Here is a 26,269-nt window from a genome sequence, read left to right as displayed (position 1 = left end):
TTATTTATTATCCTTATTTATTTTCCTTACTTATTATCCTTATTTATCACTGACTTGGTGCTTTATTACACCCTGAGTGGAGCCAAGCCCTTCCCCGGCCACCCTACTCACACATCGAAACGGAGGTTTTGCTTCTCCTCAAAGTAGTAGTCAAGGACGAACTTGCGGACAAAGTCGGGGTTCAGGGTGTTGTCGATCACCTCAGTGCGTCCGAACTGCAGGGAGAGGGGTGAGGATGGCCCCCCCAGGACCCCTCCCCATTGCAGCTGCCTCGGCGCTAATCCCGGTGGGGGATTAGCGCTGCTGGCGGGGCCGGATCATTGGCGTGGACGGGGAAGGATCATTAGCGTGGACACGGGTGGCCATATGGGCCCGTTTAACCCAGCCAGGGATTAGCCAGGAGCAGGGGCCATGCTCACCTCCTTCCACTCGCTGCTCCCTGAGCCCTGCACAAAAAGGACCACCACTGCGGAGAGAGGAGCAGAGCCAGGCTGCTGTGTCGTATCTGTGCCATGCCATGCCCCCTGCTCAGCCCTGTCACCCACCTGGGTCAGACTTGGAGAAGGTGTCCATGTCCAGCAGGTTCCTGGGGGAACAGAGCCAGGTGTGAGCCACCCTGAGTGCCACCCACCCGGCCCCGCAACGGGTCCCCGTGTCCACCCCCCGATCATGGGCCAGCACAATGCCAGAAGGCCGTGCTGGCACCCGTGGCTAAGAGCCCCGGCACTCCAAGGAGACACGCTGGCTCCCACCGCAAGGTTCGGTGGGACAGCGGGGCGAGCGGCGAGCAGCGTCTCCAGCGCTGATGATGATTGAACATGACAGGGAACCCATTTACAGGATGAAACCTTCCCCGGTGCCGCCGGCGCCGGCTGAGTGCCCGCCGCGCCCCGGCAGCAGGAGCGTGGCTAATGGCGGGGTGAAGAAGTGAGAAAAAAGGAGGCACTTGGAGCAGGGGTCGGGCAGCCGGAGGGCACCCCCCGACACAGCTACCGGCAGAGCGATTGATCGTCGTCCTGTGCACGGTGTGACGCCGGAAAGTGCCGGGGGTTGCGACCGGCTCTGCTGGGATACTTCCCGCACCCCGGAGGTGCCAGCACAGGGTGGGGGCACGGCCAGGGATTGCCGGCTAAGCCAGCTCCCCTGGCCCCAGCGCGCAGGAGAGAGACCCCACCCTGCACAGGGCTGAGCCGTGGGGCTGCGAAGCCGAAGGCTGCCCCTGCCCTGGGCTGTCTCTAGGTGCGATCCCCGGTCCCTGCCCGGAGCTGCCCCGTCCCCCGTCCCTGCAGCCCCTCTGCCTGCTGTCCGTGGGGCTGGCAGCGGGGGCCGGGGCTCAGCCGCAGGGAGAGGGTAGGGCAGCCCCTGGCCCGGCCCAGAGTTTGCAGGATGTGCTAGAAGTGCCCACCCGGGCAGGGCGCTCTGTGCCACAGGAGCCGCCCAGGAGGCTGCTGGTGCCGATTCCTGCGGGCAGGACCCCCGGCCGCGGGCAGCGGTGCCTCCGGCTATATTTAGCCGCTGGCAGATCGGCTCAGCCACGGCCGCTTGCCCCACGGACCCCGACCAGGAGCCGGGGCACCGAGCAGCCCCTCTCCCGCAGCCCTCGTCCCGCCATCGCCAAGCCTGCCCCGCTCCCGGTTCCGTTGCCTTGCACCGGGCTCGCCGAGTCGGGCAGAGCCGGGCAGCAGCTCGCAGCCAGCGCCGGCACCCTGTGCCCCGCCGGCATCACCCAGGTCCCACAAACATCGCCCCGAGCGGGGCCGTCCCGCGCCCCTGCTCCGGGTGAGGGCAGCAGGTCGCTCCACGCAGCCGTGCCCAGTGCCAGCATCCACCGGGACCCCCGCGAAGGGGATGGGACCTGTCCCCACGTGTGGCAGCAGGGCAGAGGAGCGCTGGGCACACACTGTGGCACCGAGAGCTACCCGGAGAGCGAGCACGACCCGCAGCCCGCAGCCCCCGGAGCCAGGGGCTGACCTGCGGGTAGCGGGACGCGGCGAGCAGCCACGCAGCGCATCCCGGTGCGTTTTGCACCCACTCCTGTCCAGAGACCAGCCTCCGCCCGCCCGCTCCCCTGCCCCGCTCCAGGCTCACCGGCAGGACACGGTGAGCTCCACCTTGGTGCCAGGCACGCTGCCGGTCGCCGGCTCCAGCGCTCCCGGAGCCGCCATCCCCGCCCGGACGCCGCCGATGCTCCGCGCCGCCTCCTCCCGCGCCGCCGAGGAGGCGCGCCCGGGGGCGGGTACGGCACGGGCACGGCTCGGCACGGCTCGAGCACGGCACAGACACGGGCACAGCTCGGGAACGGCTCGGCTCGGGCACGGCTCCGCAGAGGAATGGCACGGGCACGGGGCGGCTCGGCACAGGCACAGCACATCTTGGGCACGACGGTCCTCTCCCGCCGGCACCGCCCCCCCGGGCACCGGGGGCGGCTCAGCCCCAACTGCCGGCCCGGCTCCCCCGGGACCTCCCGCCCGGGGCTGCGGCCTCAGCTCTGCTCTCCAGTCCGGGGCAGAGGAGGCTCAGCCCCCATCCCGCCCTCCCGGTCCCGGCTCGGCGTTATTTCGGTGCCGCCGCTCCGGAGCGTGGGCCGGGCTATTTAGAGTGAGCAGCGCCCCCGGCAGAGCGGCTCCCCCCACGCCGCCCCCCACCCGGCCACCCGCAGCCCAGAGAGGAGGCAGGAGAGGGCACAGCTCGGTCATTTACTGCAGAGAGTCGCCGAAGCCTCCGCACCCCCCCAGCCCCAGGCCGGGGGGTCCGGCGGCGGGCACTGGGTGCAGCAGGTGCCCGCACCGAGAAGGGGGTCCCAGGACTCTGTGGGGGGACTCGCCAGTCCCGGTTTTCCAGGCAGTGGTCGGGGAACGCTGTGTTCAGAGGGTGCTGCTGCCTCTCAGTCCCACGCCCCTTGCAAATTGCTCGAGAAGGCCACCGATGGCCCCTGAGGGGCTGGGGGGCACGGCCTTCAGGCCGATGGTCCGGCTGTAGCTGGCCAGAAAGGCAGAACGCACTTCTTCCAGCCGGGACTCACGGTCGCTTGCCGACACCAGCCTAGGAGAGAGAAGGGGAGGTCAGTGATTGCAGCCATCCCTCCCTGCTTCCCAGCTCTCACTCCTGACATAGGGCTGGCAGCAGGGCTGGGTCTCTGTCCACAGTGCCAGTAGGTCTGTGATGCTCAACTGGCTGCAGTGGCTGAGGCTGTGCCAGCCCCAAAAAGCTCCGTCTACAGCAGCTGGTCCCACTGCCCCCTCATGCAAGCCATGGAGCTGCTCACAGCCTCCTGCTCCCCCCAGGTCTCCTCCTTCACACACACCCCCTCCCCAGTTTCTCTCACCACCATGGTGCTCACAAGGCCGCAGTTCGTACACAAAGTGGTGCTTTGGCCAAGTGGGTGGTGACGTCAGCCCCTGCGCCAATGTTCCCAGATGGAGCCTGTCCACATGTGCCATGCTTGGACAGTTGCTTCCAACCTACTTGTAACCATCCCTCACTGCCACCAGCCTCTGTCTCTCATGCTTGTTTCAGCACAGACAGCTTTGGGGAAGGGGGGCCGAGAGGGAGCAGACAAGGTGACAAAAGCCCCAAGGAATGCTCCAGCCATAAGAAGAGAAGACCTGAGCGACGCTTTACTTCTACTCCCTCGCACGGCTGCTCTTGGCAAGCAGGAGCAGAGTAGGGCATGGCTTCCCACGGGACCTGTTCTCCTCTCCAGCTAATCCACACACCTGGTTAGGGGTAAGGGGAAGACAGCAGAGGGAAGGCGAAATTTCAGCTGAGGGAGCAGGGGAAAGCAAGGCTGGGGCTCAGAGGCAGCTGTTCCAAGCACTCTGGCCTAAAACAGTCCTTGCTGTGGTGCCTCTGCGACATGCCAGTGGTTCCCAGAGAGATTAAGACATTCCTCAAAGGTCACTCCAAGGGCACAGCGCGAACCTTCCCCATAAAAAATTCTCTTTAATCTCTCCAGCGCCTGGGCTGGCTATAAATTGGCACAGCTCATCTGAATGGAAGTGTTAACCACCCACAGCCAACAGCTTCGGTCCGGAAACAGCAGCAAGAGGATATGGTGGGAGGCCTATAAACAGCAAGCGATGCTGAGGCAGCCAACCAGGCCGCTGTTTACTGTGTCTGATAATAAAGAGAAGCCAGAGGGCAAAAAAAAGGCAACAACATATCTAAACACATTAAAAAGATGCTTTTTGGCAACCTAATTAGGACGTGGAACTTGAAAACCTGCTAGCATTAAAAATAAGCTCCACGAAGACAGGACTTACTTGCACCCGAGTGCAGTGATCTTAGATGTCATGTGCAGAGGTAAGCGAGGGTGTGCAGCAGTTAGGTCCCGTGGCTTGTGGCTCTCACACTTCTTTACAGGGCAGATTTTGTGTTTGGATTTTTGGGTTTCTTTCACGGAGTAAGATGCTCCAAGGCACCGGGTCAAGCAGCCGGCCACTGCTCCACACCAAGCCCTGCAGACCCAGCTGCACCACTTCACCCCGAGCAGTTCCCTGCGGAGGCAGGTCGCGCTTCCTTGCCAAATCCACAGCACTCTGCCCCGCTACACTTCCTACAGCCTGCCCGCTTGCCTGCAGCTTGGGGTGCAGCATGAGAGGAGGCTGTCAAAGCCCCAGCTCGAAGTAAGCCCTGACAAGCCCCACACAAGCACAAGAAGTAGGCTGTGAAAAGCGTACCTTCATCGAGCTGCTGCCAGTGGAGATGCAAAGTGAGAACTTAAATGGAATTTTTAAAAAAATCAACTGTGCCAGGCTGAGAAAAAATGGGATAAAACCACAATGGGGTCCTGAGCAAACAGGGCTGATGCAGAGCAGAAGGAGGGTGGAGGCCTCAGGTTAAGCTCAACACAACATCCCTGGGAATTCATCCCTTCCACATGGTGGCTGGTTCCAGCACCCGCAGCTGAGTGGTCCCCAGACCCCAAGCACCCCACTGCTCTAGTGAACAGCTGAAGGGGCAGAGCACCCACAGGAGAAGCACCACCACTGTTCCCCTTCCTTTGAACCCACTTCCCCAAGCAGCCACCCTCCAAAGTGCATAAGCCTAAGGCCTCTCAACTTTGATTCACGTTTCTCTACTGAATTCCCCATTCTGATGTTGGATCCAATTCCAAGGGCAGTAACAACTTGTTGGTGTTCAGCAACCAAGCACAGCCAAGTTTGGGGCACAGTAAAGTAGTCACTATTCAGATGCCCATCCTTCAGTCCCTTCTGCTCCCTTGCCCATCTTCAAACAACTGGAGGAGCAGCTCAGCATGTCCTCAGGAAAGGAGGAGTGCAAATGCCAGCCAGGCCATGTCCGACATCTCTTGTGATTTTTTGATCTGTCAATTCATAGGTCTTGTAGCTTCACCGTAACTTGAGGGCACCGTAACTGCTCTGCTCTGTTCTGTTCAGCAGCACAGCATGCAGCCACACGAGATAGCCAGCCTGTCTCACAGGAGATGTTGGGTTTCATGTCGCTTGCCCTCTGCCTCCAAAGCACGTACACAGATCTCGGTCAGGGGCTGAGCATCTGGCAGCACAGCTCTCGCACTGCTTGCTAGCAGCAGCCCCTGATCTGCCATTTCAGCTTCTTGATGGAGAGTTTGCAGCCTGAAGGCACAAGCCAAGGTTCTCCTCTAACAGCAATTAAAGCACATCTCCAGCCTTTCAAGCATCCAGAGGTGGCTTTCTATTTGGGGAGGAACATTTGCCTCACAGCCATTTTACATGGCAGGATGTGGCAGGATGCAGGGTCCCTGTGGCTCTGCACTGGCCAGATGCAGCACCTGCAAATGATGCTGTGCAAGGCCAGACAAAATCAGAGTTACAGAAGGAAAGGCCTTCTCTTACAGCAGCAAGGATCTGACCCCAGTGGGGAGATGTAGGTGAGCAAAATCCAAAAAAGCAAGAAAATCTGGGTTACCAGTCCTGTCCTGACAAACATGCATCCTCGAATGCACTCTATTATGCCCAAATTCAGCATCTTCGGGGAAGACAGAAAAGCCTCTTCTTCCTACAGAAGGCAAAGTGCTCCCCCATCATTAGGCAGAGAAAGTACCAGCTTCTTTCTGTGTTCAGCATAAGTAAAGAGTGCTCAGGGACTGAGTTTGCAGATGGAAAACATCAAGGCAGAGAAGACGGAACAGGTTGTTATGGGCTCCCAGGCTTCTCTGAAAGTGCCAGGGTGATAAAGTTCCAGTGCTCGCAGCCAGCCAAGAGACCCAAGGAAAGGTCCTGCATTTGAGACACTTACAGGCAAGTGCTAGGGAACTCATCCGGGAAGCTGCAAGGGAGAGAGGCGTCTGCACTCAGGATTGCCTGTTCCCGAATACTGCCACACCCTGTCACCATCTGCCAGCTGCCAAAGTCTGTGGAAACGGAAGATCCGGGCAGAGAATGGTCCGCCGATCTGGGGCAGAGAGAGAGGGAGATGGCACGATCAGTCAGGTCATCAGCCACATGCCTTTCACGGGCGCTGGTGCCAGGGACCTGCCGGGCAGACGTCCAGCAGCGCCTGTGCCAGCAGCGTTGACACTCGGGGACCAGGGTGCAACATGCAGCTCTGGCTGGGCCCCAGGCCAAGCTTTTCCTTTGAAAGCAAGGACAGAGCCAAGCTGACTGGGGCCGACAAAGCAGCAGGAGCACAACAGGAGCCGGACAGGAGAGAGCCAGCAAGAAGCAGATGGCCATGCAGAACTGAGAAACCCATTAGTGAGATGCAACAGCATGTCTTGCCCTGAATCCCTCAGAGATGTGGATGTTGCGCTGTAGAAGGGGCATTCTCCTGTTGCTTGTTGTAGCTGTTAGCACATCCCAGGGCAGAACAGTGAGTGAAGGTTGTGACTTGGTTAGTGCTGAGAAAGACTTAGAGATCCTTGTACCAGCAGCAGTTAGAAAGTAGATCTCCCTTGAGGCATTCCCACCAAATCTGAACAGAGCAACGCTCAAGACACCCCCAGGGCACCTCCCTCCAGCACCTGACCTTTTTATTCTTATGTTAGAAGAAAGGACTGTGCCAGAAACGAGGTGACAAAACATCTTTAAGACAGGATAAATAGCCAAGGGAGAATAATTGTTTGAGGTATGCAACCTCCCACCAGGAAAGAAGGAAGCATGAAACACGGTAAGTAAATCTGAGGCGTCCCTCCAAAATCTCGGAGAAGAGGGCACAATCACTTGAGACAAACCCAGAGCTCTTGGCTTCCAAGGGAGCAAGCAATTACTGTGCCTTGCTGCACAGCAGAGTGTACATAGCTGGAAGCACAGCCTGTGGCAGAGCTGCTCAATTACACACTACCAAGATCTTCTGGATAATTTATCTGAGTTCTGCTGGGCAGAGAGAAGTGCACCAGCTCCAGCTCTGCTGGGCCAGGTACTTGCACGCTGTCTTCACAGCTAAGAATAGCAGTGGCGCACTGCAGCTGCTCCCCAAGGGACCAGGAGAACAGCCAGGAAGACAGGATCTCCCACAGCAAGAAGGACCTGAGCAAGACTGGAAGGCAATGGTGGGAAGAGATGCACAGCAGGAAACCTATTTGCAACCTCGATCTAATTCCAGGCCTGCCATTTAACTAGTCTGACCAGTACAGCCAAGTTTGAGCAGTCTGAAATACGGTCCTAACCTGGCTGTGCAAGCACAGAAGGGGAGTCACACAGCTCCCTGCATGTCAGCTTCCCATCACAGCTGCAGTCTGGGGGTAACACCCCTGTCTGGCAGCTCAGGCTCCAGAAGGGCATCACAGCAGAAATCAGGAAGGACAAAGCTTCACCTGTTCTTGTTCTTTGGCTGCTCAGTGAACCAAGGAGTGAGGGTCAGAGTACTAGGAGAACCCCTTCTTGCAAAAAGGTGTCTTTCCTGGGGCACATAATGCCAAAGTAAGAACAAGGGCACTTCACTGAAATCAAAAGTGCAGCATATACCCTTAGAAAGACCTTGTAGGAATCAGACAGGGATAACCTTCCCTGGAAAGCAAGGAATTTGTAAGCAGCTCTTCAGTGATATCTACACCTCTCCCTGCCTTTAGAAGATAAAGTGGAGGAAGTCAGTGTGAAGGAGAGCAGGCAGAGCATTTGGGCCAAGAGTACAGTGCCATGCTGAGAACAGTGCAGGAAGCCAGGCAGAAGCACAGAGGAATACTGCCTCAGTGCAGAGGGAAGAGGAGGATGTCACCTCCCTGACAGTACAGCACAGCACAGCCAGACAACGAAAAATGGGAATGTCACACGCAGTGACAAGAAATTGAGGTAAAGCAGTGAAGTCTAGAGGCAATGGGCTCAGCTGAAAGTAGGCAGGGACAGGATTCTGCTGGAAAAGTAATGAGCGCTGAACAGAGGACAGGTTTGTAGCCAGGCAGAAACAAAGGTTCTGGAGGGAGCGAGTCTGAATGGCAGAGGAGGGCCTGGGCTACAGCAGGAGCTCCAGATGAAGGTGAAAAGAACTGAGCAGAGCTCTGCAGCTCTTGCAAAGGGAGAATAGTATCCAGAGCCTGCCCAGGAGACTGTGCCCACACGGGAAGTCATGATCGAGGGCAGTAGGGGCAGTAAAAGTGTCCCTCTGCTCAATATCAACAACCACACCAGTCAGGTAACTCTGTGCTAAGGAAGGTGAACAGAAAATTGTTTCCTGGTTTGGGTGTGTGGTCTCAGCTTCCAGCTGCTGGTCACCTTCCATGGTTGTCAGCTAAGATTAGACTGATCTTACACCACATCTTGGAGGTGGATCAAGTCGTCTCTTGAATCCTGTCTTGAACAGGCTGATAAAAGCATCACATACCTCCCACAACACTGACTCTCAGTGACTCTCTGGCCCTCCAGCCCTTGCTGGGGTCCCCAACCCTGTCAAGCAGCTGTGCAAGCTTAGTAAGGTTACATCTAACCTAACAACACTGGGGTCTAGGAGTTCAAGGCAGCCAATTCCTTGTCTTGCTTCCAGGCAGCAGAATAAACACTTGTCAATTAAATGAATAAACTGATTGACTCTGCAATGAGTCCAGGTCACCTCTCTCCCGGCATAGACATCTGAGCCTAGCCAGCAGAGATAAGATATCGTGGCAGACTTTCCCCTTTATTCCCAAAGTCTTCTCCAGGGAGGCTCCTGAGGAAGTGTCACAATCAACAAGCATCTTGAACAGCCTTGAGAGACAGCAGAGGCCAAGGCTGAGAAGGCAGGGCATGGGAAATCTTGTGTTTGCACTGCAAGGGCAGCAGGGCTTCTTAAAAGCTGAGCTTGGCCTGAGACCAAGACCAGATTTCTGGGGTGACTGCATCTCAGTCAATGCTAGAGGGGAAAGTCTTCCTGTTATTTCTACCCTGAAGGCTCCTTGGAAAGTCTCGCTGCAGAGGCCCTTGGAGCAAACTGGAGCTGCTGGGACACCAGGACCAGACCCCAGGTCTGTAAGAACAATACGTTTGCAACATTTGACAGCCATGGCAGAGGCTGTCTAGATGTGAGGGCAGCATGGAGGGTCTGGGGAAGCAGCAGGACAATGACAGCAAGGCTGACATGGATGTCAGGAGGAGATGAGATACAGCAAGTCTTCAAGTCACTGTCTCTGCCACAGACATCTAATGGCAGACAGAAAAAGAATCAAAGTGAGCTTCACACACCCACCTCTTCAGGTCCATGAGTGGGAAGAAACTCCCTCAAAAGTGCAAGATTAACAAAATTAAATTAGCAAAACAGAGATGAGCTGCAAGCTGTTCCTTCACACAAGGAAGGACCTCTCGCAGGCCATAAACTGGCAGCTCCTAGCCTGCAACGGTTCCTTTTAATTAGGTCAGTGCTTCCCATGCAACATGCTGCACAAGGCAGAGCATTTCAGAGCACGTGGACACTCGCCTGCCAGAGGAGAGCCAACACCAGAGGCAGAGCAACATTCAGGGATCCTTCTCTTTCTTAATACGTCACTGAGATGGGTGCCAAGTGCCAACAGCTAGGCTCCCATCCTGCCCCGTGCTGCCCCCGCTCACCTGACGTACTTCTACACACCTAGGACTATTTGGGAAGCAGCTCATTTGCCAGCATATGTTGTGTGCCTCAAACCGAAGCGTTAAGTAGGTTCTGCATGCACAGGCAGACTGTGGCAACCTGGAGTAAAGGGCAGCCCTTCCCACCTTTGCGTGGGAAATGCTGGCAAGGAGTGTGGCTCTCTGCCAAGTACTGAGAGCCCTGGCTGAATCCCAGGCAGTTATCTACAGGCTGATAGCGCCCGAGCAGCCCGTCCTCTGCGAGCACAACCATTTCTGATTGCAGAACGTCATGTGCCAGCCGGCAAGCCCATTTTGTGGCACAGTTGTGCAATAATTACTGAAAACATTCCTGTAAACAATTCCTCTCCTGCTGTGGTTACTATCCCAAGCTGTCACATCACAGATAAACCTTCTGAGCAAGGTGGCTGGAAGGAACAAGACACACAGTGCTCACGCAGTCTTCTCACTACTAACAAAACACCCAAAGTCGAGGGGCAGCAGCTTCTCTCTCTGGTTCTGTTCTCACTGGACTTCCAGACCCACAGCTGAGCCATCTGCAGCCCTTAAGTAAAATAAGGGAGTTCTCTGTGGCTGTTGGTCAAAGCAGATCCTCTGCGATTTAACTCCTGCAAATCTTGACTCTCCAGATCACAGGACTTTGGGTTTTGTTTAATTGACTTAGCAAAAGCACATTCAACCAAAGATTATCCAGCTGCTAATCCACATTAGTGCCATGTACACACACGCTAAATCCCTGACACAGATACAGATTTTTCTGCAGTGTCATGGGACACTTAGACCGCGTCAAATGCAAACAGAGGACATGGTTTGCAAGCTGTTACCCCCTCGCATGCAAGGGGTTTGATTCAAGGCAAGCTGTCTACCATACTCAGAGCTCTCTCTCTGTAGAACTAGCAGCACCTTGTCCTACTCTGCAAATAGACTGCATATTATCTTCCTGCACGTTTGTCCTCAGCAGATGTGATCTTACCATCGCATTGGAAAAAAACAGAAAGATTGTCAGGAATTTGCCTTTGTATTGTTTTGCCTAACAAGAACCATCCTGGGATTTAAAGGTACCCAGGATCAGAGAAGAATCCACAAGATGGGCTGGTGAGGTGACAGCAGCAGCAGCAGCCTGTTAACTGTGAGGCCATCCTGGTCAGGAGTGGGGCATTTGTGACCCCTTCTTTTAGAACAGCCCAGTTCCCCTCCCAGGCCCTGCTCACCTTTCCTGCCTTCCTGTTCCCTCCAGAGCTCCCCTGCTTGCCAGCACCTGAACTGGGCTGTTGACCCAAACTACCTGAAGGATGCCTGCTGGCATTTTACAAGCAACCATTCTAACCACTGCAGCAGCAGTTGAGAAAAGTGGTTTGTTGCTATGGCCACACAAACAGAGGATCAGGAAGTCAAATACAGTAGTTTCTTCATCTTAAGAGCCTTGGGTGTTAAGTGCGAGCAGCACTGCAGGGATAAAGGTATTTTTGGCATCCTGATCAATCTCTGTGCTCCTGCTTTTCCATCTTAGTCCCACCATTTTTCAGGAGGTGAAGGGACAGAATTTACCTCTTCTATCACAGATACACTCCTTCTCCACCCAAAATGGAACTCATTCTTTTCTTGGAGGGGTGGAGAATGGTGACTGAAGGTACTGTGATATCCATTACCTGCATGGAGCTCACCAGACTAATTCAGACTAACATAGTCCAAGCAGGGAGACCAAGCCAAGTGGAGTAAGAGAGTCTCTGGCTCTGGAGAAAACATAACCATGCTCATGCCCCAAAAAGTGCAACCTGTGTCAGTGTCTCACAAGGCAACTCTAACTCTTCTCCTGGTGCTCTTCTGCCTCCTCTGTTTCTCCTCTTTGCTCTTTCAGAGCAGAATCTGGCTGAAGCATCATAAACTGCTTCTTCCAGAGCACTGCTGCAAGCTTGTCATCAGCCCTGAACAGGGCCTTGGAAATGGCATGAGACCACACACAGGAACTGCGGCACTACCATCGTGAACAAAGCAGCTCCCAAGATGAGCTGTTTTGTCTCCAGTATTTTATGCCATTCCTGGGAGATTCACTTTATCTTACAGAGAATGCAGAGGTGGACCCCAGCATAACTCAAACCCCTCCTTATTAATGTCTTTCCCCGGGGAGAACAGTTAGCATCATTTATGAAAACTGTCAGACACTGGTTTTCCTCTGAAATCAAGAAACTAGTTAAGAAAGTCTCATAAATTTTCAGTGCTTGTTTGTCACTTTATTTTTCATATGACGAGAAAGCCCTAAAATTTGGCTGGTGGCTGTTTCGGAATCACTAGAAAAAGACTCATCTGAAAACCTGCAGAGACTACACAGGCATTTGATGCTGTTAACAGCAACCTCTTATCTAAGAGCCTCTTTATTCCCTGTTGGCCTAAACACATGGTGTTTGCTCCACAGGCTCTGCTCTTTCTTCCCTAGCCTAGCTCACTGCTCGACTCTGCCCTATCGCAGCATCAGTCTCCAGAAGGGTGCCAGAATATCCTTTGTTACGGCATAAGATTAGGCTCAGGTCCAGGGTCCCCATTCCCCAGCTGCCCAGCAGGAACACACAGCCTTCCATGCGGAATCCTTTGCACCAGCACGGCACTCACAGCTTGCTCCCAGCAGACTCCTACCTCTGCTTGCCACCAGCACCCAGAGTTTTTTTCAACCTGCAGTGTCAGGAGGGTTAGCAGGTGGAAAGAGGGACAGGTTAGATGCAGAGTGAGGTCTGCTTGGTTTGAAAAGCTTCCTTCCCCAAACGCCACAGCCATTTCAAACCCCAATGAGTGCTTTAGAGAAAGTGCTGTGAGCTCCAAGCATGCAGGATGCAGAGATGCCAGAGCTCATGGAGTTGAGGCATGCGCTGAGGACAGGCAGAACAGACAGCTGGCTGTTACTGGCACAGCTCCTCACTCCTCCAGGGGCTGAGGCAGGAGCGTCTGTACTTAATGGCCAGCAAACCAGACAAGGCCAGGATAGAGAGGAACAGGCCTCCTGAGGCTTGTTTGTAGATACAAACACATGTGCTCCAGTGTTCCCAGAGCCACACAAGTGCAGCTCTGCACTCCCTTTATGAGACACTCATTTTGTTGAGAAATGCTCTGTTCTGTCCCATCTCACCTGGATCGGGGCACTTCTAGTGGGCTGCTTCCAATCCTCAGGAAGTTATCAGAATGGGTTGATGAGGAGGAGCTGGAGGACTTGACTTCAACCACCCCTGTAGAAGGCAACCTGTCTTCAGACTGCTGTGCCCTGCTCCAGAGCACAGCCTGTGGTGACGACGCACAGCTTTTCCTCCTGTGGGGTGGAGGACATGGGTGAGAAAGCTGGCTTTTCTATGTACTCCAGCTAGGAAGCCTTTCTACCACAGGCTGGATTTTACCCCAGCAGCTACTGGTTCTTGTTCCCACTGGACCCGCCCTCCTCCCTCCCAAGGAACCATGAGTCACCCCGCTCAGTGAGGGGGGTACACTGAGCTCAACCCATCTTAGCCCATTCTTTTATAGATCACCATCCACGTGACCTGGAAATCAGAGATGGGAGAATGCATCAGCCCACACACACACAGCGATTTCTTTGTTTAGTCTAGCGGTAAAAATGCCTCAAGCAAGGGGCCTCCCAGCGGGGAAAGACCATTTCAATCTGCTCCAGCTCTACAGAGCGTATCAGCCCAGGTGGGCGTTCGTGCGCACCGAGGGCGACAAGGACACACCACCAGGGTTGTTTTGCCTTTTAGCAATTCCCTTCAGGCATCACTGACCACACTTCTGGCCACGTGCGCAGAGCTGACAGTCACTCCATGTGTAGGTGCACTTCAGTCCTCTCCTTGCCTGTGCTGACAGCCCAAAACTGCTCTGGCTGCTTTCCTAGCCAGCACATTCAGACTTGGTCATGATTCACTGTTCACTGCTGCACTGGGCCTTAGCTCACAGAACAATCCAGCTACATGTCAAACAGGCACACGTTTGTGACTAATTCACATCAGTGCTACTCTGTGTTCAGAAGATTTTCTTTCTTACATCAGTTGTTTGTTTTCTTTCTGGAAGAGTCCCAAGAATATTTCTCCTTCTAAGAACACACTGAATTGGACCTTCCTATGTACGCAAGTAAAAAAGAAAAGTCTAAAGCAAATGAACTCAAGGAGAAAAGATGTTATTCTTTCTGAAAAATGGAAGGGCATCTCACAGCTTCGACTGAGATCTTGAGCACTGTCAGCAAGTGCAGCTAAAGACAGGCTCATTGTACAGTGGAAAGTGCAATATCTTCCCTTCATTTCTTGAAGGGTGTCCACCCTCAAACATCACACCACAGCCTCTCTCAAGCTTTATTCATCTCATGTTATCATAGCTGCCAACATCTCCAAGCACAGCCTGATGAAACAGGTTTGTATAGCTAAAAATCAAAATGTCTCTCCCTGCACAGAGACCTTGAGGGCACCTGTTTTCAGGACAACTCAACAGAGCATATCCCCTCCTCTCCCTACTCATGCTCTGCACAGCCCAGCTCTTCCAGCCCTACATATTCTCCAGGCTACACAGCTACAACAGCCTGCAGCAAGACACCTGTTACCAGTCCCCCCAGTGAGCACTCATGGCAAGGCTCACAACCTTCCCCCTTCCCAAGCTCTTGCCCCACAGCACAGACCAAATTCCCCATGGAGCAGCAAACGCAACACAGCCTGATGTCTCCCACAGAAATGAATGCAAACCAGAGTTAGAAAACACAGCACAAAATCAAGCCCTGATCCACATGAGTGCAACAGATCTCTTCCAGCATGCTCTGGTCGCTTCATATATTGTGAAAATCATGCTTAAGTACTGTGCAGCACAGTCGAGTCTGTATGTCCTGAGCACTCAGAGCAACATAAATGTTTCCATTTTGCTACCCTGCAGCACTGCAAGTGGAAAGTTGTCCTCTACTTGCTGCAGTCACTTTGCTGTGGATAGGTAGGTCCTGTGTGTTGGAGGATGCTGTGCTCCTTTGGCAAACAGTTTGGGACTCCTCATCTCCATTTTGTGATTCTGCAGGAAGATTCTTCCTCTCTTCAGCACTTTAAATTACAGAATCATAATGTGCTTTAGAAAGGCTTCTGCCACTAGCATGGCTGCAGGCTCAGTCCCAGAGGACTTCAACTGCCTCCAGCACAACCCAGATTTAATTTAAAATAATTGCAATATAAAATAGAGTCTTCACATGTGCTAAGGGAGAGGAGAGAAAAATTAAACTGAGAGGGGCAACCCTACAGCAAGGTTCTGAAATCCCCAAACAGCACCAGAAACTCCAGAAGAAAGTAAAGCCCATGTCCCAGAGCAGCAGAGTTGCCAGACACCTTCCCCAACTCCAGACAGCCACCAGCATCCCCAGGCAAGTTCTAGGTGACCCTCTGTCAACAGGGAGCACTGAGAATTTCATATTCTTCCACAGAAGTACCTCTAAGCAGTGCTGTGGGCAGGAACCTGCTTTCAGCTCACATACCTCATGCTGTTAGAGGGGCTAAAGCTTAGAGTAGATTCTTGGCCACCCAGCCTACCTACCACTAACTGCAGACACTCCCCGTTCGTAAACTGATTAAGCTTCATTTTAGGGCAGCTAAACTGTCTCTGCTTTTCCCTGGGGAGGCTGCTGCCAAATGTAATTTTTCTGGTAGTTTGGAACCATCTTTCAAAAGTAATGAAGTCCTTTCTGGATGAAGTTTTAACAGTGAAATTGGTGAAAATGAAACAAAGCTGCTTTACTCTCATCAATGGACAAACAGAGAAGCATCCCTGCCTGACAGCCTTTAACATGGTCTCCAATTTTTCCTGCAGAAGCTCTGTAGCACAAGTTGCAGCAAGCCTCTGGCAGCCAAAATTCCTCCCTCCACTCTAAGAAACCACGCTACAGAGAGCAGACCCGGAGAGCAAGACATTTCAGAAGTATCTTTTGTACTGTGCCCAGAGCCTGCTCCTTTTGCTCGGCAGCCCACTGAGTGGTTAATGCTCACCATGCTGCTTGAGCCTGTGCTCCTGCTGGCATCAGCTCCACTGCTTCATAGGTGAAGCTCCCAGATGCTCCAGGGGAACTTTCCATCCCCAGGGAGAAGTCACTGCTCAGGCTTGTGGTGCTGCCTCGGTCTTTCTGCTCTAGAAAAAAAGAAAACAGAGCTACCTGAAGACCAGCTTGGTCTCACTCACTTTCTCTCCCTTTAGGCAATACATGTGCCCTTGGGGCTGTGTTCTCATGGGGCCCCAAGGGAAGCACACCCATTTGGGGTGTTGGGAACCCAAGCCCCCAAGCAACGAACCATTGCCACCCCCAGGGGCACCGATGCTGGGCAGCAGCACTCACTGAGCATGCAGATCTCTTCCAGGGTGAAGCCAGGTGGCAAACTCTTCCTTCTGAGGAAGGAAAGACAAAGTTACCTCAGGTACAGTTCAGGACTGCATGAAGGCTGGTCGAAGCCAGGTCTCTGTCACACACAGCTGATCAGAGCAGTGGGAAATGAGCTGTGCAGGGGCAGAGGGGAGGGAATGGGCCAGTGTGCAGTATTTGACTCCCAACAGTCCCAACTCACACACCCTACGCTTTGAGAAGGTGGCAACAGGCAGCCTTGCACATAACGTGCTTATTCAGAGCTTCCAGGGTGGGCTTTGTTTCTTTGTGCCCCTTGTGAAATAAGAAGGGGTTTACACTGAGCAGTCTGTCAAAACCCAGCCACCCCTCTCCCCCCAGCAGTGCCTGATGGAGCTCACTGCACAGCCTGCTCGAGCCACAGCACACATCTCTGGGCTCATCTGTGCTAAAGCAGCCACGGACAGTCATTAAGCAGAGAGCACATTTCAGCATGGACAGTTTTTCAGAGCACAACGTGGCACCTCACAAGCCTCGGCCCCATTTTGCAGCCTTCAGAGTGCAGAATAAATTAAAGAAAACTGGGCCAGGACACCAGGGCTTCTATCTCCCCAAAGAAACAGCACTAACAAGCTCCCTGGCTCTGTAGCCCATGCAGCAGCAAGCACAGGCTCCTTACCTCTGTGACTTCAGAGCAGAGAACTCCTCAGAGGTGATGTGCTTCAGAAAATTGAAGCAGAAAAAGAAAATCTGAGCAAAGGGAGAGAGAAGAGCGGTTCAGAAATGAACCCGAGGCTCCATGCAGCCTCTTATCTTGGTGGGGAGGTGCTGGCAGGAAGGAGATAGCAAAAAATCTGCAGCTACCAGTCTCCAACGTGCCAAGGGCTGCCCCCATCCCATCCTGGGCCTTCTCTTCCATGTTAAGTTGACCCTCTGCTCCCTGCCATGGGGAGGCCCACAAAGGAAGGTGCACAAGTCATTTCCTTATCAATGTCTTGCACACATGCCACAAGCACATGGGAGGTACTTATGCCATCACTGCAGAATGGAAAAGAGATGGCCTCCAGCAACTGCTTATACACCCAGGCAAGTAGCAAACCCAGCAGGACTTGCAGGGTTGCAGCTGCATGCTGCTGCTTGGCAACACAGCTGTACCACATGTGGAGGCACAAGGTACCTGCAGTGTCTGTGGCCCCAAGCTCATGCCCTGCCATGCTCCAGTCTGCTCTGCATCACTCACCCTGCTGGGCCTCTGCCACCCCTGCACTGAGCCATGCACAGCTGTGCCCTTCTCCTGGGAGAAATGGGGAGCAGGGAGTGCTACAGGCAGCCAGACACCCCCTCTCCTGCTGCAGCTACCAACTCCACCCATGGCCGAGCAGGCACCAGAGCAGAGCTGCCAGTCTTAAGCCAGCAGAACCCCAGGAAAGGAATGAATGGGAGGAATGATACTAATATAGAGATTCTGTGCCTCTGAAAGGTGGAAAATAGGCCAGGGTCTTGGCTCTGCTGTTTGAAGGCAAGGGATTCCCTAGTGAGGTGAGAGTTTGAGGAGCAGGGGATTAGCAGCAGGGTTAGACACTCCCCAACTCTTGATTTCTATCCAAAAACGATATTGCACTATATTGTAACTACAGTCAGAGCAATCTTTTTTGCTGTTAGACAGTAAAAGATTTGAACAGAATTAGTTCAACTAATCTCAACTGCCTCCCAGACCCATCTGTGTACCCACAGACACGCCCCACCAAATACCTACACTGGAATCAGCACAAGCTGCTCCATGAGTCCATGATGACATGCAAGCCACATGCAGCTGGCAGCACCCAGGCAGGAGGGCTGGCACTCAGGACAAGCACACAAGACTATCCAGTTTTATTTCCAAGCTCCCAGGAGTCACACACCTTAAGCATCTTTCTCATTGCTGAGCTGAACAGCAAGTCCTAGCACCCTTTCACCTGGGGCCTGAACAGTAATGGCACAGCAGGGAAACTGGCAGGACTGACACCCCCAACAAAAGTGTAGCCTGAGAGAAAAGCAGCCCCATACCTTATGCATCAGAAAGTGATGGGGCAAGGCTCCTACCTCGTATGTTCAGCACCTGAACAATCTTTTTAGAGCCCAACCACAGATATTACTAGAGGCAGGGAGTGAATGCTGCTACATTCACTGCTGCTACAAGTATCATGAGAACACAAAGCAGTGCTCAGTCACTGCCCCAGACCTGACACTCACCTCTTCTCCTTTACTGAGTCGATCAACTAACATGTGCCTGAAAAGAGAGCAAGGGAAGCTCTGTCACACACCAGAATCAGCAGAAGAGTACAACCCTTCAAGGATGGCCAGATGCCTGAGACCTCAGGTAAAAAAAAGGCATCAGCCCTTCTTGTCCCAGCTCATTGGGAGCTGCCCAAATATCCACCTTTGGTTGCGAACAAACACCAAAGAGGACCCCTGAAGGCCTCTCCCCTGCTGTGCAGGGATGCACATGTGAGTAAAACTGATCGTGCCTACCCAAAGAGAAACCAGTCATAGGCCACTGTCAGGTAGAGAATCTCAGATGGCTCCAGGGACGTGTGGATCAACCCATCCTGCAAAGCAAACAAGAACAGCCTTCAGGCAGCAGCTCTGGGGACTGGGCCTTGGGAATTCAGGATCTGATGAAAACTGTCACGGTGATCCAAGACGCCCAGCTTCCTCCACCTGCCTGTGACAGCATGTCTGAAGGAACATTAGGAACATTAACTGCTCCACCACTGCTTCCTGGTGACAGTCACTCATCCTCCAAGCAATCACCCCCAGAAACAAAGGAGGTCAGCCAGGTACTCACAGCCCATAAGGAGAGGCGCAGTAAGGAGATGAAGAGAGGAGTTCGATCCCACCCAGATATACAGTGCACCAGGAGCCCGCTGTCATCTGTTCCACACAAGGGGAGAAAACAAAAAGACAAAAAAGGATGTTGCAACGAGAGCAATGACTTTTTTATGGCAAATCTGTAGAGACAAGTTCCCCTCTGTCCCCACAGCCCAGGCTCAAGAGTAGAGCTCAGCCACCAAGCCAGAACATTCTGTCTTGAATACGGCAGCCAACAAATTGCTCAGAGTGTCCTGGGTTATCAGCAGCACCAGCTGATGTGCTGTCCTGGTCCTGACAGCTGCTCAAGACACGAAGTCATTAGTGTAATTCAGGTCGGTTTCTATCTATGACAAACTTTCCCTAGTACAAAAAGACCAGAAAAGTAAGACCAATGCTACAAGCACACCTTCTCAAGTAATGAACTCGACTAAATTACCAATGAACATCACTTTACTACCCAGAACATACATCTACCCAGTTGCAGCCCACTATCACAATCTACCCCCACATCAGCAAGAAATCTGCCCCAACTGAACATTTTTTCAGTTTCACAAGACACAACTCCTATGCCCTCCAGAAAATCCACAGTGTGTCCCAACACAACTACTGCAGGAGAGCCTCTAGTTGGCCATGCTGGCAGACCCAGCCATGGCTCCATCTATCCAACAGTGCTAAGCAGAAAGTCACTGGAGGGAATGGGAATGGGATGTGACATGGGGCAAGAGACACTTTTCAAAAAGTTGGGGTGGCCACAATGAAAGAGAGTGAAAGGGGCACTTAAACAGGCAACAAATGAGACCCTGTGCTGGGGGGACAAAACACAGGTGTCTAGCAAAACAAGAGCAAGAGTCAACAAGCAGAGGAAACAAATGTTTCTTCTCTTCGGGTTTAAAGTAGTAAAACATTAGGTTAAGTTTTCAGATAACCCTTCATGCCTGGGATGAGAGAGTTTTCAAGGAATCAGCAAGTCCCTCTCTAAGAGGGGAGTTGGATGTGAGATGGTAGGACCATCAGCCTGTTTTGATGGGAGAGAAGTGAAGCTCTCTATAAAATGACTCTTCTGTATTTGGGGCTGATCCACAGTGGCACTAACACCATGAGCTGTTCTTCCAGGGACAGTGACTGCCCCAGCTACACTGCTGGGAGCAAGGAGCTTGCCTTACCATCACTATTGATGATGGAGATCAGCAGCTTCAGGTAGTTCTGTGTCTGTTGTACGAGGTCCCAGCTCTGCAGAAAGAAAAATGTTGAGGGCAAGGGTCTGCCCATAGCAAAAGGCTGCTCTGCAGTTCAGAGCTGCTCTATCCAGAACAACAGTGAAGCAGAAATAACCACATGGCCATTCCTCAGAGTGACAGACCTTTCTCTTGGTATCAATCCCCCCCATCCTCTGCAAAAGGCACTCAGGGACAAGATACCACCTAGGCAAATAAAACAGTGAAAGGCCATCTCTACTGTCTGCCCGGCTGGCACAGGACCTGCTTGCCTGCAGCCCCAGAGCTCCAAGCAGACCACGCTCAGAGAGGCAGCAAACACCTGTGGAGCACTGACCCAGTTCTGCAGCCCATGCACACGAGCACTTCACCAAGTGGCTCAGCCACGTTACAGCTGTGTATGGGATGCAAGCAGCATGATGGGGTGTGCAGGCCAAGGTCTGCAGCCTTGTCCCCACAACCCAAGCACTTTGCTCAAAACTCTTCGGCCCTTGAAAATGTCCCCAGCAGGCTGCTGGCTGACCCTCTCCCACTGCTCCAGACAGGCACTGGATTTCTGCAGTAACCCCCAAGTAGCAGCAGCACCACAGAAGGGCTCTGAACTCAGAGATCTCCAGCACTACAGGACACACAGGTGAAAAACATCAGAACAAGCCCAAGCTTGTCACTGGACCACTGTGTCATGAGAAGATGCAGGGAATTTCAGTGGTTTGATCAGTCAGAACTAGCTTAAGGAAAATAGGATAGCACTGGCAAGGAAAGGGCAAGGAAAGGGATGCATTTCATGGTAAAAATGTTAGTGGTACAAGTGACATCTGACCACCAGCAATGGAACACTTGCTGTGTGCTTGCATGTGTGCACATGTGCATGTAACCACACTGAAGAGTAGTGTCAGACAAAGAACATACTGCTCTGCCATGAAATCTGCACAGCCATAAAAGAGCAGGGAAATGGGGAACACGTTCAGCCTGGGGCAGAAAACCACAGAAGCCTTTTATCTGCCCAATTCAATCCTATCTTGTGCTTATGTCAGAAGGAATCATTTAATTATCCAGTCTGATCTCTCTATACCACAAACTAGAAAGTTTTGTTCAGTTGCCCCAAGTACAGCCTGAAGCTTGCACTTGGCAACATCTTTGCCCAGAGAAGCACCTCAGCTAGGGGTGACAGCTCATTCCTCCTTTGGCAGCATGTTCCAGCAGATCATCTTCAAAAATAACATGCAAGACTGCTTTTCCTTATCTGAAGGTCTGATTTCAGATTGCAGATATTGCTTCTTGTGCAGCTCTTCTTCCCCAGACTGAAGAGTGCTTTAGAATCAGTATTTTCTCCCTGCAAATGTACTTACACATTAATCAAGTCAACCCTCCATCACCTTAGTGATTAGCTAAACAGACTGAGAACTTCAGCTTTGAGTGAAGCACCTTCTCCAGTCCTCAAATCATTTCTGTGTCTATTTATGACACCCTCTTCAATTTTTAATATCCTTTTTAAAATACTGGCTGCTCAGTATTCTAGTGAACAATTTCTAGTCATACACAAGCTGTGGTTCTATTAGTTCTGCTTCAACACTGCCAGGCATTTTTTCTGTGATTCTACTAATGCTGGCACTTAAACAGTATTTACATCACTGACAACAAACACTGGCCCTGCAAGGGGAGCTCTGCTGGTTCTGTGGTGCTTCCAGCCACACAGCACAGCAACGTGACACTTTCCAGCACAGTCAGTCATCACAAAACCTGGTAGGTCCACTGATGTGTGAAATGGAGTGCGCTAATCAGTAGTATAAGGTGATACTCCCTGGCGCGAACAAAGGTAAACCTCAAAGCCTGGGCAAACGTAAGAGTTCAATTACCATTTGCCATGCTGTCACCGTAATCAGGAGTGGAGACCTGCCACAGTCAGTTAAGATTTTCTACTCATCTCCCATAGGACAGGCACCTTGCACACCTGTGAGGAAGGTGTCCAGTCACTCAGCTCTGCTCACACACAGGAAGGCTGACCTCTCTCAAGACTCCTCACAGACAAGGAAGTATGCCCAGTGTAGAGCTGAGATTGAGAACAAGTTCCTGTCATGTTCCTTACCTTTGTTAGCAACCTATCTCCCTAATGGATTGCAAAGTTTCAAAAGCTACAGAAAGAGATTTGACTTTACAGAGCTTTTGGGTAGAGGATTTCTACTGCCATTCTGAACAGCCTCACCCCCACTGGGATGGTATGAAGTGAGACAGATTTCAGCAACAGGAGCAAGCCAGACTTCAGATCTTTACTGATCCTTCCCGAATACAACTCTGACCTCCCACCGAGGCTCACCTGGTACTCACTCCAATCAATATTCAGAGACTGGGTCAGAGAGACTGGGATACTTAATGGAGCATCTACATAGTCCTGCAAAAAACTCAAACATAGTTGGTCAGAGAAAAGTCATGACTTGAAGGGACTGAGTTCCAGAAAAAAACAAGACAACAAATGCCAAATGGTTGGCATTAGAAGAAAACATCTCAGTGAAGCATCTTTGGATGCAAAAACTTGAGGAGGTAAGAATTAACTCATAAGACTCTTGGAAGGACTAATGGACAAGAGGAGCATTTATGAGCTCCCAATGGTGAAAGTCAGGCATATAGTTTCTGAATTTCTGTAGGGCTGCTCCACTCAACCATCTTCCTCAGTAGGAGACAGAATATGAAGGAGGAACTGAGAACAGAGGCTATCAATAAGATATTAAAATTCAAAACCAGGAGCAACCCATACCTTCCATCAGAGGTCAAGCACCATAGACTTCAAGATAATGATTCATTTATTTTATATATGAATTTTACAATTAATAATCTAGCATATCTTCATAGATAATTTCACTATGTGTTTTGTTTGTCCTAGTGGTTTCCTCCTTGTGATCAGAAATAGGCACGTGACATATACAACATTGCTCAAAAACCGTGAGGCAAGATTTAAGCCCAGTAAAGCCCACAGCTCTCCATTTTGTAACATCCACGTACCTGTTTCCAGTTAAATATGAGACCTTCAGCTGTATAATCCCGGTCTTTGTAGTCCTTAAAAAATTCACAGCCTGCAAGAAAAAGAGATAATGAACAACTGTTCAGATAACGGGTATCTAACAACTGAAGTGCCCTGTGGGACTGGAAGTGCTGGCAGCCCCGGGCTCCAGAACACCAAACCAATCAAAAGTGCTGCCTGTGGGAAGAGAAGAGCAGTAATCATGGGTACAGTGTGCAGCACTCCCTCCAGCAACAACAGCCCAGGGCACTCAGCAGCGAAGACACTTACACAGCAAAGGGCAAACTCCAAACACAGCAAACGTGGAGACTGAGGGATTGATTTTGTTCTTTCCCAAACAAGAGGTTTCACCAAGGGAGCTGTGCCTTGCAGGGCCACGGACTTTTGCACCAATCTAAGGCATCAGCTTGACATGCTGAGTGAGAAGGAACCAGCAAAAGAAGGTGTTGGTAGAGCCCTGGGGAAAGCCAACTTTCACAGGGCACTGCTGCAGGCAACAAGAAAGGGCTCTGTCAGAGGTGGCTGTGATTTCTCTCGCATTTGCCCCATCTGAAGGAAGAAGGTACATAACCACTTCCAAGCCCTCCCCCAAGCCCTTCCCTCCTGAAGTGCGTCCTTTGGCTCTGCTCTTCTCAAACAACCATTTGAAGTCTCTGCTGCAAACTGTAGTCACTTAGTCACAGCTGAGCAGCACCATTAGCACTGCGGCTGCCCGCAGGCTACACAAAACACCTCTCCCAGCAAGCTGTGTGTGCCCCAGCAGTGCTACAGCACCAAGACACCCCTGTGCCAGGCACAGAACACAGACAAGAGATTCCCACCCTGCAAGTCTCAAGTAACTCCAATGGAAAAAAAAAACCCTCTTTGTGCAAGGACAGGACTAATCCTCAGAAACGCAGTCAGGACACAATCTGTCAGTTCAGATTTAACTCCAATTAAACAATGGCTTAAAGCAAAAAATGGGGGATTATGGCAGTAAGTGTTGGCATCTATAAACACCAAAAGCTTCTGCAGATGTGCCATTTTAACCCGTCTTTCACTCCAGACAGTTCTTACTCTTTGCTCGGTGAAAAACGGTTTGGATGGCCAAGCCCAAAGAGTGGCGGTGAATGGAGTTATATCCAGTTGGTGGTTGGTCACCAGTGGTGTTCCCCAGGGCTCAGCACTGGGGCCAGACCTGTTCAATATCCTTATTGATGATCTGGACGAGGGGATCGAATGCAGCCCCAGCAAGGAGTGGAGTCACCATCTCTGGAGGTATTTAAAAGCTGTGTAGATGTGGCACTCAGGGATATGGTTTAATGGTGGTCTGGGCAGTGCTGTGTCAACAATTGGATTCAATGATCTTAAAGGTCTTTTCCAACCAATACGACTCTATGACTCTCTATCTGGACACTGCCTCCCCCACCTAAGACAACAGGATCTCAGAATATCTTCAGAGACAAATTACAAAACAGAAATTCTTCCAGTTCAACCCTGGAAACATAAACAAGAATGTATTTGGCCAGTCACTAGAGGGGTTGCTGATCCTTAGATGTGTATGCCTTAGATTTAACAGAATGACAACATTCCCCCATGGACCAGCACTGCTGAAATCAGGCAACATCTGCAGGGAGGATTTCCAGTTTTATAAGGTTTACTTCTAGTGTGGCAGTGAAGAGCTGCTACAGAAAAGCAGCTGTCTCAGATGGCAGAAGAGGAAGGACCATCTGAATATTGCTTACCATATGCAGATCCTCATACAGTAACAACTCTGCAGCTTAACTCTATAGTCACTTCTTCCTCATTCTTTATGGCCCTACAAAAGACCAGCGTACACTGTCTCTCTCACGTTCCAAGCCTGGTGAGGTGTGCAGCAGCAACATATATCTGTGCTATTTACTACAGAAACCAGGAATACTCTTATTTCTCTGTACCTTGGCAACCTGCACATCAATTTCTCACTAATTTCTATATAAAAGGAAATACACTTTAAAAAAAAATGTTTAAGGGCAACAACAAGCAATCAAGGAAAAGTTTGGGAACTGGATCATCCACAACAGTTTTGCTGGGTTTTGTTTTTTATTCCCTTCCCTTTCTTTATGCACAAGGGAAAAAGAAGAGTCTGCAGACAGACCTCAAGCACAGCAGCCTCGCATCCTATCCTATTGCTCAGCCTGAGATCAGCAGGCAGGCAGCAATATTCAGTTCATCTGTAAGAGTGCAAGTGACCCAGCAGTGGTTGCTAGGCACAGGGACAGATATAGCCAGGGAGACAGGCTGGATTGGGCTGCATCTGTCATACAATGCAGGCTCAGGTGAACTGTTCTGCCTAGCACTGAGGATTTCTTACAGTGGAGCTCTGGAACACTAGACTAGAAATTACCCTTAAGAATTGGGTTTTTGCATAACACAGAACAAGATACATATTTTGCATCAAGTAGTATTTTGTTGCTGCAGAGATGTCAAAGGCCACCTTAACTGGCTCTACCTCTGGGGACTTTTACTCCGTGCCTGAATTAATAAGAACTGCTGAGAAATTATTTTGTCACCTCAAAGAGTGCCTAATGCTGACTCACACTGCCAGAGCATCCGGAATCATTGCTCTGTTCTCAGTTTAAAAGAGCTTCTCTCCAGAGGGAGCATAGGAAACATTCAGCAAGCCAAAGTCATTTCACCACACAGACACACACACACACAGAGTTATTCCCCAATCCTCAGAAACGGATTGTCACCTGTCCCTTGGGATTCCCTCTGGACATCATTCCTGTACCTGGGTATGGGATGGAGAGAAGCGTGAAATCAGCGTAACGTTGAGCTTTGTCCACCTTCTCAGAAGACGTCACACTGCACAGGACGAGAGGAGAACAGCAGATATTTGCAGAGTATTTTTCACACAGATACC

At 51.7% G+C, this 26,269-nt stretch overlaps 2 protein-coding genes across 5 annotated transcripts in view; both read right to left on the bottom strand.

Annotated features, from left to right (window-relative positions):
* CPNE9 (copine family member 9) overlaps positions 1 to 2,193 on the bottom strand; it is a 6,940-nt gene extending 4,747 nt beyond the window's left edge. For both annotated transcript variants that reach the window (XM_027700485.1, XM_027700486.1), the window contains exons 1-4: positions 2,089 to 2,193; positions 546 to 586; positions 420 to 466; positions 112 to 215 (exon numbers count right to left, since the gene is read on the bottom strand). In XM_027700485.1, the coding sequence (XP_027556286.1) occupies positions 112 to 215; positions 420 to 466; positions 546 to 586; positions 2,089 to 2,165 (269 nt within the window). In that variant the 5' untranslated portion in view covers positions 2,166 to 2,193. The remainder of the gene's footprint in view (positions 1 to 111; positions 216 to 419; positions 467 to 545; positions 587 to 2,088) is intronic.
* Positions 2,194 to 2,677: 484 nt separating this feature from the next.
* Positions 2,678 to 26,269, bottom strand: part of MTMR14 (myotubularin related protein 14) — a 32,631-nt gene continuing 9,039 nt past the window's right edge. For 2 of the 3 annotated variants that reach the window (XM_027700482.1, XM_027700481.1), the window contains exons 7-19: positions 26,138 to 26,211; positions 23,367 to 23,437; positions 22,684 to 22,758; positions 20,319 to 20,385; positions 19,130 to 19,215; positions 18,814 to 18,890; positions 18,535 to 18,571; positions 16,982 to 17,052; positions 16,300 to 16,349; positions 15,956 to 16,094; positions 13,093 to 13,269; positions 6,241 to 6,396; positions 2,678 to 3,042 (exon numbers count right to left, since the gene is read on the bottom strand). In XM_027700482.1, the coding sequence (XP_027556283.1) occupies positions 2,865 to 3,042; positions 6,241 to 6,396; positions 13,093 to 13,269; positions 15,956 to 16,094; positions 16,300 to 16,349; positions 16,982 to 17,052; positions 18,535 to 18,571; positions 18,814 to 18,890; positions 19,130 to 19,215; positions 20,319 to 20,385; positions 22,684 to 22,758; positions 23,367 to 23,437; positions 26,138 to 26,211 (1,258 nt within the window). In that variant the 3' untranslated portion in view covers positions 2,678 to 2,864. The remainder of the gene's footprint in view (positions 3,043 to 6,240; positions 6,397 to 13,092; positions 13,270 to 15,955; positions 16,095 to 16,299; positions 16,350 to 16,981; positions 17,053 to 18,534; positions 18,572 to 18,813; positions 18,891 to 19,129; positions 19,216 to 20,318; positions 20,386 to 22,683; positions 22,759 to 23,366; positions 23,438 to 26,137; positions 26,212 to 26,269) is intronic. The other variant, XM_027700483.1, reaches the window with a different exon arrangement.

The sequence above is a fragment of the Neopelma chrysocephalum genome, unplaced genomic scaffold (genome assembly GCF_003984885.1).
Source record: "Neopelma chrysocephalum unplaced genomic scaffold, ASM398488v2 Primary Assembly neopelma1_147, whole genome shotgun sequence".
NCBI lineage: Eukaryota > Metazoa > Chordata > Aves > Passeriformes > Pipridae > Neopelma > Neopelma chrysocephalum.
Note: the sequence above shows the minus strand (reverse complement) of the source record. Positions and strands in the feature narration are given on the sequence as shown.